This window comes from Aptenodytes patagonicus, chromosome 4 (genome assembly GCF_965638725.1).
Source record: "Aptenodytes patagonicus chromosome 4, bAptPat1.pri.cur, whole genome shotgun sequence".
Taxonomy (NCBI): Eukaryota; Metazoa; Chordata; class Aves; order Sphenisciformes; family Spheniscidae; genus Aptenodytes; species Aptenodytes patagonicus.
Window position 1 is genome coordinate 4,133,245 of NC_134952.1, and position 12,023 is coordinate 4,145,267.

Consider the following 12,023-nt stretch of genomic DNA (forward strand, 5'->3'; position numbering starts at 1 on the left):
CCCTTTCACATGACCCTCATGTATTTTTGATTGCTCTTTTACATTATCCTTGTGCTAAGTTGTGTTCTCACAAATACCTTTGTAAGACACTTGGTGGACTTACAAAGTCTGTTAGTATTTATTAGTCTGTTATCAGCCACATTCTCTAACATACCTCCCTTCAATTGCACAGCTACAATTATTATACTCTTCATCTTTTAGTCCTTGATAGTACTGTTTCAGTAGCTATATTAGGCTACAAGTCAAACTTTTAAAAGGTTAAAGGTTGATGAGACAAATGCCTCCTGTAATTTGTTCATGCAAATTTGGTAAAACAAAGATCTTGGGGAGAACTTCTTGATGATACTCAGTTTTTACCTACTTTGTAGGTCTCTGAAAGTACTCACAATTCGGTGTACTTTCTTTAATACGGGTTACAACAGTTTGAATTAGATAACGGGCTTCATAATGTTCTTAGGTTTATTTGTCATATCTTTTCTAGCTCTTGAGAGGCTGCGTATCTCCATTTGCTCTTTAAGTCAGTCGCTTCCACTTTAGATTAAGTTGTATCGCTACTGTTTATGAATGCTATTGGCGGTAAAAAAAAAATTGTTTAGCACTTTGAAACCTGCCAAATATTGACGTAGACTCTAGAGAGACTCTCAGAATAAAAAAACATGAATATTAGCTCATGCAATTAGACTAAAGGGACACCTAAAACTGAAAAACATGTGTTCCGTTGGAACAGATTTTTCACATCTAACCCATACAATGCAAATTATATTATGGATAGACACTTATATAATGTTTTCAGTCTGTAGACTTAAATCTCTCTCTCTTCAAGTATGTGCATAGCTTGCTTCTTTACAGTATGTAGATGCTTTGAAGAAAACACAGAGCCCCCTCCAAACGAGGAAATTTTATCATAATCATTTTGCAGCCAAGCTACTGTCTCATATACAGACCAGATGACTTGTCAAATGCTGTAGGGAGGGCCAGCGGCACCTAGAAATTAAATCTTGCTGCCCTGAATCATGATTTACTGACTTAATTTTTTTGTTTACCCTCTTTCCCTTCTAAAATGCTCTATGAAGACAAGCAAGAGTTACTGTCCAGTTTCAGAAGAATAATCTGAAACACAGAAAAGTAAAGTTGCTTCTGAAGGTGAAGCTGCCTCAACTTAGATATTCTGTGTTGCACCAGCTTTAAGAGGTACACAGCACCTGTACATTAAGATATAAGCCCAAGGGAAGTATGAGTGCTCAGAAAGCAAAACAAAACTAAAATCTTCAGATGAAAACAGTGAACCCCATTCTAATGAAACTTAATAGATATTAGACAACCAATTCCTTTCTGCTCCTTTGAGAAGCTGAACAGCATACCCAAAGAAATACTCGTATTGAGGGGGCGGGGGGAAGAGAAAAAAGAGAGCCCTGAGAATTCACACCAGCTGATGTCAAGTATGGAAATTGGGTGTTAATATAAGGAAGCTGGTTTTCCTTTAATCTTTTATACAGTCAGTAGAGAGTTCAGTTTCAGAGGGTGGTTTGGGGTTTTAAGGATATATTTTGGAAAAGCTCAACTTTCTTTGTCTATAGGGAGTCATGAGTGACCTGCTTTCCTAATTTAGGTAGCCAAAAGACAGGAGGCTAAAGGTATGTTTCTGTGAACAGTCCTTTTACTTTCAAGCTGTAAAGCCAGTCAACGCTGCAGCAATAGGTGCATTTTTAGGAGGGCTAGGGAAGCAAGCTCTGCTTCTTATTACCGTAACAGTAGGTTCTGATGTGCCCTTTGTTGCAGACAAGAGGGCGCTGGTTAAGGTTATAAATCCTGAAGGTGGCTTTTTTTAATTCAAGATCTGTATAATTTAAGGAGAACTAAAAACACAGAGAGAGGGGGTCATGGACCTTACCTAGCTCACATACACTGTGAGAATTTGTAACAGAGTTGATACAGTGCTCTGAAGATGCAAAACTTCATGCAAGCATTAAGTAGTAACAGAATATCCAAGAAGGTTGTAAGTTCAAAATTTAGTCTTGCGTGAATGTTTACTAAAGATTTATATTGCAAAGGAAAAGTTGAAGCAAGGTTGTACTTAAATAGATGGTCCGCAGGAGTCTTGCTACGGTTATGCTATATTACCAGAGATGAGGTATTGGTTGTTGCCAAGGGAAAGGACAGTGTGATTGGTGATATTGCTTCATTCTGTTGCATGAAAATGCTTCTTGACAAAATGTTGTCATTTTTTAAAGGGAGCCAGCTGTAAGTCAATCTAAATGTCTTTGAACCTAAGGCCACCTGTGGCATCAGCCCTTGCTCATTAGAAGCTCATCACCTTTTCCTTGTTGTTAACAGGTTATGTTTTCACCTGCAGTGACTCTAGTGCTCTTGATTATGGAAATCTGGAAGCTGGCTCTCTGAAAGTGGTCTATCAAATGCTAATACAGATTTATTTCTGTGCCAGCACTACCTATTTATTTCTTGTATTCATTCAGTGCGGGTGCACCGCATTGTGTGTACATCAGTACTTCTTTACTGGGTCTCTCTAGCAGCTTGTACAAAGGTATTACACAGGAGTCTTGTGTAGTACTGGGTTACAAAGCAGAGATAGTAGTGCTCCACTTGGTAAAGTCCTCTGCTCTTTCAGCTTCCACTGAATTTATAGCCACTCCTTAAAGCAACAGAAGTAGGCAAACTCTGAATTTCACCAGCTTGGACTGAAAGAACTGTAAGTCCCTGGCATGCTCTTCAATACTGCATCCACTTTTTTTCTGCTCCCATTTGATAGACTAACTGGTGTATTTACTTTTGGAAAGGAGTGTTAGAAAAATGTCTAAAAATCTCATCTAAAAAGTTAGAGGCAATGAACTGTTATTTAAATTGCACTTGATCGTGATTTTGACTTGAACTTATTTGGATGCACGTGTCTTTGTCTCCCTCAAAATGCATTTCTTCTAGATGTTTATCACTGTGACATTGAGGTTTTTATGGTGCTCTGAAGTGCTTCAGAGGAAATGGAGAGTGTTTTAATACTGCTGGTTTACTCTTCAGCTCTGCAGTAATTTCCTTACTGCCTAATTATAAGGCTTGGTTTAATTTACTCTACACATAATGTTTACTGATGCACATATGGTGCCATATTTCAGGAAACTATACCCATATCAGGTAATTTTGTGTAAGGCTACAGTGTGTAACATTTTCATCAAATGAAGGAAAGTTTGATCTGCAACATAAAAGTAATGATGGATTATTTTTGTCTGGCAAAATCCAGAGAGTGTAGTAGCTATAGCTGCTTTTGCTTTTTGAAATAGAGACTTGATTTTTTTTTTTTTTAACTGACTGAAGTTGTGAGCACAGAGGGCTGGCCTTTCAAAGTGGCTTGTGAGGAATTATGAGGCAAAACTCAGTGACAGCTATATTGCGTTAAAGTAGATTACTGAACATAGTTTGTCATTATTCCTCAAATAATGAGTCTTAGGCTAGAAGATGCCTAGTTCTGTAATCACTGCAGGGAAAGAAGTATGGAGTTTTTAAAACTCTTTAATGAGAGACACTGTAAATGTAGGAGAAGTTCAACAGAAGCGTATAATTTTGCTACTCAAAGAAAACCAAAATAAAACAAACAAACAAAAAAACCCAAACAAAAACCTACTCCAAGAAATTTCTATTGATGATAGTTTTACATAAAGAAGCTCTCACTGTTCTCCAGTGTCAACCAGAGAATGGCCAGTAGTCACATCAGCTAAAGAAACTTATAGAAGCTTGGATTCATAAAGACAGCTTCAAATTTTGATGTTCATTATCAATAATGCAGTAGCATGAGGTAAGGAGCACTATAAATGTAGAGAAAACATGGTCCTTTTCCAAAGACTTCTGTCGTTCTGTCCTCCTAATGGATTTATGAGCAATGACAAAGTACGTAGAATTTAATTTCCAAATGAGATTTCAACATTACATTTGCTTCTTAATTGACATTAATTTTGTTCAGTAACGCTATTTCTAAAGTATTATAAAATGTCTTTAATGTTACCTGTTATTAAGTGACCAGAAATATAAAAAGTTTTGTTTTCAGTTTTTGCTTTATAGAAATTACTGCAAAGGGGAAGAAAACAAAACAAAAACAAAACAAGAATAAAAACAACAAAACCCCCAACAAAACAAAACAAACCCAAGAAAAAAACCCAGGCTCTGATCTCACTGCAGTAAGGGCTTTTTTGGAAGGTATGGATGTTAATTGATAGTATCAGATATCAATCACCTCTGTCCATGGGGCAGGATCAGTTTGTGACTTTGAGTGACTCTTGGAAAGGATGATGAGAAATCCATTTTTGCAGAACCCAATCAATTTTTAACCTTGTTTCAGCCATTGTCTGGAACTCCAATAGATAGGTCTACCAAAGACAGCTGTCATCAGCTTTCACTGGAGCTAAATCTCTAGGTCTTAGAGAAGCTGATGATAATATTTAGTATGCCAGCCTGTTCATGCAGCTAGGGTAGGTGGGAATATGAGTGTGATACATGTAGCACTTACTCTATTAACCCTTTAAAGCTTATTGGATCCAACTGCTTTTAAGTGAAATTACTATGCATGCTTACCATAGTGAGGATAACTTCATGAAAGGGGTTCTTAGACAACTTCCTTTCCATTTGTGACCAAATAGCTATTTAACCTCCTCAGAACAGTTTTGTCCCCAATTATTTTTTTTATTTACTGTTTTTATAAAACCATAAAGCTCCAAAGCGACCCTACTTGATTTAAATATTTCAACAGAGCCTGGGATAGTACATGAAGATACACAAAGTGTTGTGGCTCTCTGTTTAATCCGTGGATGTTTAATCCATGATTTTTATTCTTCATTACCCTCCTCTTTGTCACACCTCTCTCCTCTCTTGCATCAGACCCTCTAGGCTTGCAGTCTGGGTGACATTTTTGATAATTTACAGTCCTCCTCAGTTTTTACAAGGATATTTTTCAAAGTCTTATCCCTTTTCTTCTCTGCTGGGGTAACCCCCTACAATCTTTCCCTTCTTCTTTGTTCCTACGTGTTATGTCCTGTTCTGCAACATTCTCTCATATTCTCCTTGTCACAGCTCTACCCTCCCAGGTCATACAGAATGCGGCAGTTAATCACGGTCTTTGACTTCTGGATTATTTTGACTTCACTGACTGTTCAGTCCCTGCCTGTATTTCTCTCCTCCTGTTTTTCCAACGTTTTTCCGTGGTAATCTCTGTACTGTCCTCTACCTTTTTAAAGCCCTGTATCATTATTTATTGGTAGAAATAATAAATATTTGGTACTATGCAAGCAGTCCAATTGGCATTAGGATTTTATTATTCTATCCAGACATGAAACAAGACAGAGTTCTTGCCCTGATAATACTCATATATTTGGGGGGTATGTGGACATCTGTCCCCCAAGCTTATACACTTTTCTCTGCTTTTATGTAACTGCCCTAATGTTGTTAGCAAGCCCAAGGCTCGCTCTTGCCAAAAAATATTTGTTGAAAAGGCAGTATAAAATTTCTAAGTCACAAAAAATGATAACACTTCCCCCCCCCCCCCCAAAAAAAAAAAAAAAAACAAAACCAGTGAGGATTAGGTACCTAAGTACTTGGTAACTAAGTTCTTCTGTGCTTCTGGCCATATGCCATTTTGAGGAATCCTTTGTAGTGACCTACACCTAGGAGGAACTTGTTTTGCATGTCTTATTGTCTTTCAAATTTCTGGTTAAAACTTGTCACTTCAAGTTGCTTTCCATTAGTAAATTCATCCCCAGGCTCTCCCTGACTGGGGAAGTTCTTCTTTAGAGAGAAGACTCACACACTGAAAAATACATGAAGAAGTATGATCGGTCTTTGTAAGAGCATTTCTTCCTGAGTTTTTATCTTAGCCTCAAATCTTAAATATTTTTATGTAGTATATTCCAGAAATCTGTAGTTTGAGTGTCCAAGTGTGACACATGCTTCAAATGTTAATCTTTTTGCTGTTTAATCTGTCAAGACATAATTGATGGCATTAGCGTCCACATCCCCCAATCTACCATTTTTTGGCCCCATCTTCATGGGTTGTAGTGTGCAGAATCGACTGAGACTTTCTCTTCAGCACTCTACTGCAGTAGCTTCTAATGGTCACTGTCTTATTCTCCAGAACTCAATTTCACAATATACTGGAGGAGACACTTTAACTGCAGTGGAGAAGACATTATTTTCATCTCTTTCAATTAAATTAATGTCTGTTTGGGAGCGCTCTGCAGCTGCAAACTGGAGTTGGGCTCAGCTTGTAATGCATGTTAAATAGAAAATGGTGAATAAGGTGCTCCTCGGTAAACTTTTGTTCCAGATAGCTTTATACTGCCAGTCTTTATAAAGTTTAACAACCTGTTGGAGTCATTAATCTCCTGCTGAGACTTTACCTTCCAGTGTCAGGATTAGACATTTAATTCTTTACTAGACTGTAAGTAACAGTAAGACATTTTGGTTCTAAAATTGTTATATAGCCACAGAAAACATCATTTCAGTGGGCAGTTTAACCTCTTTGAGCTCAATTATAGCTGTGAACCGACAATGATAAAACAGCCCTAAATAGTGCTTAGAACAGTAGAACACGATGCTATCAAAACCAGCAACTGACTCTGCACCATAAACTGACTAAATTGACTGAACTGGAAAGACATTAAATCTGCCTTGTGGTACGCTATTCAATACTTTAAAAATATTTGCAGGCCTTGATGTTTTCCTTTCATACCTTTCTGCTGCTCTGGCAAACTTCTTATTCTTTTAGCTATATGTTAATTAATAAAGTTTTCTCCATGACAAAATGAATTAAGCAAGACCTTTTTTTTAATGTGCTTTCTCCTGTAACAAATGGCGTTTCATGTAGTGGAAACTACCCACACTTTGAAGTCACCTTTAACTTAAAAATTCAGTGGGGAAAAAAAACCTAAAGCATTGTCTTATGAGTAATAGTTTGTGTCATAATATTTACATCAGAATGCCGGGTAAATTAAGGCATTGCAATGACATTTGTTAATGTATGTACGAGCGCAAGATCTCATACTGTTTTTAGAATAAAACTTGATGTGTTTGCACCGCATGTTTTATGACCATTTAAATTCAAGTCACAGACTTCTCCCATTCCTGATGTTGGTTGTATGAAACAGTAAAATGTCTGGATGCATAAGCCATCACTTTGGCTGGACTTTGTTGCAGTATGCAGAGGAACATACAAGATTAGTTTTCCAGTAGTTATTTACCTTGATGAAAAGCCCTAATTGGATCAAATAGACTGGTAATGCTGAGCTAAGACTTTTAAATGTCTTGTCTTGTGCAATTAATATTACCTTGTCACATACACATTTTGGCTGTTGGATGAATGTCTTATGTTCATACTCCTGTCACATTTAACAAATGATTTTGTCAAGTCACTCTTTATAGCCTGTGGTGATGGATAGCAAAATTTGTGGTCTCCTGCGTATATAAAAACCGTTAACTATACCTTTCAACTTCAATGCAAGGGCATCCTAAAACTCAGATAACCAATTTCTAAAGAATTATAATGCGTGTTTACATGAGGGGTCAGAAATATGCTACTGACATCCATGATTAACACAGCACGGGAAAATAGAATTTGTTAATTTTATAGTTATCAAACCTGTGACAGTCAGAACTCAGATTTTTTTCAGCTACTGCAACTCTGAACTGCAGAAGGCAACATACAGTTACCATTAGAAACAAGATATCCATTTTATTCATTCATTTTTCTTCAGATATAACTCTACTGTATATTTACAATGGTAAACCCCAAATTGCTGGTCAGCTGATGCTCTTACTGTCCTTTTTTATGGATTTCTGGTATGTGGTTGTAGACTGAAGGTATTTAATACTGATGAAAATAAGCTGTGTACTTAAACGTCCTGAGACTTTTCTTAGTTCCATGGGGCATGTTGTTATAATTGGATCTATAATACTGCATTAACCTTGATTAAAAATTGAATAGCTTGTTCATTTAACACAACACTTTGAAACAGATACCTCCTTATGGAACGATATAAACAGAAAACTGTCAGTGTTCATTTAACATTTAAAGTAGTTTTTCCAGTGCAGTGGACGGTAGGCATTGAACTTGAGCAAGTGGATTTTTTTTTTAAAGGATTTTCCCTGAGAACGAGATGGAAACCACATGGGATTTTGAAAGCTGTCGTGTGTTCCTTTGGAAACGCCACAGTTTGGCATATTTCGGTCCAATGGACTTCAAAAAGTCTAACTGTAGGTCCTGAAGTGAGACATCTAACTTGGGAGCAGAGCTTCTCAGCAAGTGTTGGGAGATGGACATCTGCAGAGGGTGATTAAGCAAACATGAGATGAACCCTCTCTGGCAGTGTTTCTCCCTTAATGCTGGCTATAGATGAAACCCTTCATTTATTAGGGAAGGATTGATGTACATAGTGATTGGAAATCTATCAGGCATATAATGCAGAGTGCTATGCTGGTGCACTAGTCTCTGACACTTAACATCTCAGTGTATTTTTTCTTTGTTTGCAATGCTTTGATATATTTGGAGCAATATTAGTGTTTATCTTTGTATTGAGATGCTACCTATGAAAACTGTTCATGGATAAGGATCTCATTGTATAAGATGCTGTGCAAACAGGCCCAAAGGACAGTCTGAAAGAGCTTTCAATATAAGAATAAAATAAGAGTCAGCAAGTGGATATCAGCAGATTGATGAGAGAAAAGAAGAAGGAGGACAAGGTGATAGGTAGTAGCAACCACACACAGGTTCCTAACTGTTGGCAGGTTTCTGATATATTCTTCTTCTCTCTTTTTTTTTTTTTGTCTTTTTTCCCCCCTCTGTTTGTATGTATTACTGTGTTAGCTATTCTGAGTGCCTTTAATCATTTTGGGATTGGAAAAAATACTTTCTAGGTAGAACCTGAGTAGAATTAATTTTTAAGGGGAATTAAGAATTGCTGTTCTTAACATATTGGCTGCTTTAGTTGTAATAGAAATAAAAGGAATGCCTTATGCAAACCCATATATGCTATTTTGCTTTGCTTGTTTTTACTGCACCGCTCAGGGATTGAATGGAAATATTCAAAGTTTGCTTGCTCCTTATTCAAATAGAGCTGACAATTGCTGCTGTCAAACAGGAAATGCATCTTGGATCATGTACTTAGTGTCTAACAATATACCAGCTCTCAGCATGATTGGGTGTTTTGATGACACCTTGTCTAGCTAGAGCTATCTTGTCTGGACTGCAAAATAGAGAAAATTACTTTTCCTGATGTTTCATCTAACTAAAAATGCATGACTGAAGGAGACTAATGGCTAGCCAGAACTCCAGGCTGAATAGCTCCCAGCTTGTTTTTGAGTCCACAGTTTTTCATTCTTAAAAACTAAAAAGCTGGAGAAAACATGCTAAAAATGTTTCTGATCCATAGTCCTATAGAGCAATTAAGCTTCCAGGAAGAATTACTTAAGATTTCAGTCATCTTTCTGGCTGTCTTTCAAAGTTTAGTGAAGTTTGACATTAATTAGTGGTTATTAGCAAGGTAGAGAAGAAGTTAGTGTCATCATTCTTACAGTAATATTGTTTCAAACAGATGTTTTTATGAAATAACAGGTGTTTAATCTTTGGTAACTTGCAGGGTGTTGTTTTTTTTTCCTTTGGAATAAATTGTAGTATGTTTTCTAATCGTCCTGGAAAATGCTTAGAAAGGTTTTCTGATTATACCTGTTGGAGGTATTTGAAAGAGAATACGAACCACAAGGCGTGTGCTAAATGAAATACTCACTGTGTAGAATACTATTCAGTGCAGGAATTAGAGATGGCTTAGAAATATTCAGGGTAATATTTTTAATGGTTGCTTGAAGTTAAGCTCCTTAATCCATATTTGGCTTTTAAGTGAGCTGAACTGTTTTTTAAAGTAGTGTGCAGCTTTCAATTCTCATCAATTTGCAATGTATTATGTGGGTAATCACCATCGTCCTATATAGATCCATTCAGTCCAGTAGGATTAGATGTGTGATGAATGATGAATCTCAGGAGGGTTTTGCAGAGCTAGGCCCTTAAGTGTTTGATAGGTGTATGCTTGCTGCAAATATATAACGTGGAATGAAGGAAGAAAGAAAGAATAAAGCCCAAACTCCCACACAATGCTGTGAGATGTGACACATCAATGTTTAAATATAAGTAGCCAATGAATACAGTGGGAATGTAATTGATAATTCTCCTTTTATTTACTGGTCTGCTTTCTTTTGTCACAGCTACGGAAGGCAGTAATGGATCATATATCGGATTCATTCCTGGAGACCAATGTCCCATTACTGGTTCTCATTGAGGCTGCAAAAAGTGGTAATGAGAAAGAAGTGAAGGAGTATGCTCAGGTCTTCCGTGAACACGCCAACAAGTTAGTCGAGGTAAGTGACCTTATTGACACAGCTAGATTTCCACCTTGCCTCTCTAGGAGAGGCAAGAAAAATTATGTAGTAGCTGAAATGTTAGAGGTAGCATTTCTGTAATAGAAGTTTCAGGAGTTTTGGTCAACTTTATCCCGGTGATTGCACAGCAAATGTCTGGATGACTGGCAGAGAGGAGCATGTACTGTACTGTAGTAGTTCATTAAAGAAATTGAGCATGTTAAAAATGGTGTTTCCAGTATTTTGTCACAAGTCATGAGCAACAAGAAGTAAATTTCATTTCAGGTTTACTAACAGTACGGTAGATCTTAATTTCCATTAAGTAAAAAGCCAAATAGGTGCTTCACAATACTGTGTCTGGTATTGGTCAGAGGCTGCTCTAGACTTAAGAGCTTGTCATGCTGAACTAAAATAGGGAAAAGGACATATAGAGAAGGTGCAGCCTTGAGACCATATTTACTCTTGAAAGGTCTGTATTACAAATGTATATACATAGTATCTTCTCTTTCTGAAGAGACCTATTGTGTAAAGTCAAATGATAATTTCAAGTCTTCAGGGATGGTATTGAAATAGCTCTATTCTACCATGAGGAGTATAAAACTTAATGATTGAAACCTGGATGTTCATTGAATGGGCTTTTATTAAAATAACGGTAATGTTCATCTCGCTTTGCCCATTAACAGATCAAGTACTATGAAAAATTCTTGTATTTCTTGAAGACAAATATAACTCAGTGATTTGCTTGATATTATTATGTGGCATTATTGACTTCTCTGTACTAGCATTATTTTCAAGAATATGTAGCCCCTTTGCAACATAGAATCATAGAGTTGTTGAGGTTGGAAAAGACCCTTAAGATCATCAAGTCCAACCGTTAACCTAACACTGACAAGTCCATCGCTAAACCATGTCCCAAAGCGCCTCATCTACGCATCTTTTAAATACCTCCAGGGATGGGGACTCAACCACTTCCCTGGGCAGCCTGTGCCAATGTTTAACCACTCTTTCAGTAAAGAAGTTTTTCCTCATGTCCAATCTAAACCTCCCCTGGCGCAACTTGAGGCCGTTTCCTCTCGTCTTATCGCTTGTTACTTGGGAGAAGAGACCAACACCCACCTCGCTACAACCTCCTTTCAGGGAGTTGTAGAGAGCGATGAGGTCTCCCCTCAGCCTCCTTTTCTGCAGGCTAAACAACCCCAGTCCCCTCAGCCGATCCTCATCAGACTTGTTCTCCAGACCCCTCACCAGCCTCGTTGCCCTTCTCTGGACACGCTCCAGCACCCCGACGTCCTTTTTGTCGTGAGGGGCCCAAAACTGAACACAGTGTTCGAGGTGCGGCCTCACCAGGGCCGAGTACAGGGGCACGATCACTTCCCTGCTCCTGCTGGCCACACTATTTCTGATACAGGCCAGGATGCCCTTGGCCTTCTTGGCCGCCTGGGCACACTGCCGGCTCATGTTCAGCCGGCTGTCGACCAGCACCCCCAGGTCCTTTTCCGACAGGCAGCTTTCCAGCCACTCTTCCCCAAGCCTGTAGCGTCGCGCCCTGTTTGCCCGCCCTGTTGGCGGCGTTCCTGGTCGCTAGTGCTCCCTAAGGGCTTCTTTTATACATGCGGGGTGCTTGG

General features: G+C 38.1%; 1 protein-coding gene across 2 annotated transcripts in view; it reads left to right on the forward strand.

Annotated features, from left to right (window-relative positions):
• CTNNA2 (catenin alpha 2) overlaps positions 1–12,023 on the forward strand; it is a 548,499-nt gene that overhangs the window by 428,765 nt on the left and 107,711 nt on the right. For both annotated transcript variants that reach the window (XM_076335695.1, XM_076335693.1), the window contains exon 9: positions 10,246–10,398. In XM_076335695.1, the coding sequence (XP_076191810.1) occupies positions 10,246–10,398 (153 nt within the window). The remainder of the gene's footprint in view (positions 1–10,245; positions 10,399–12,023) is intronic.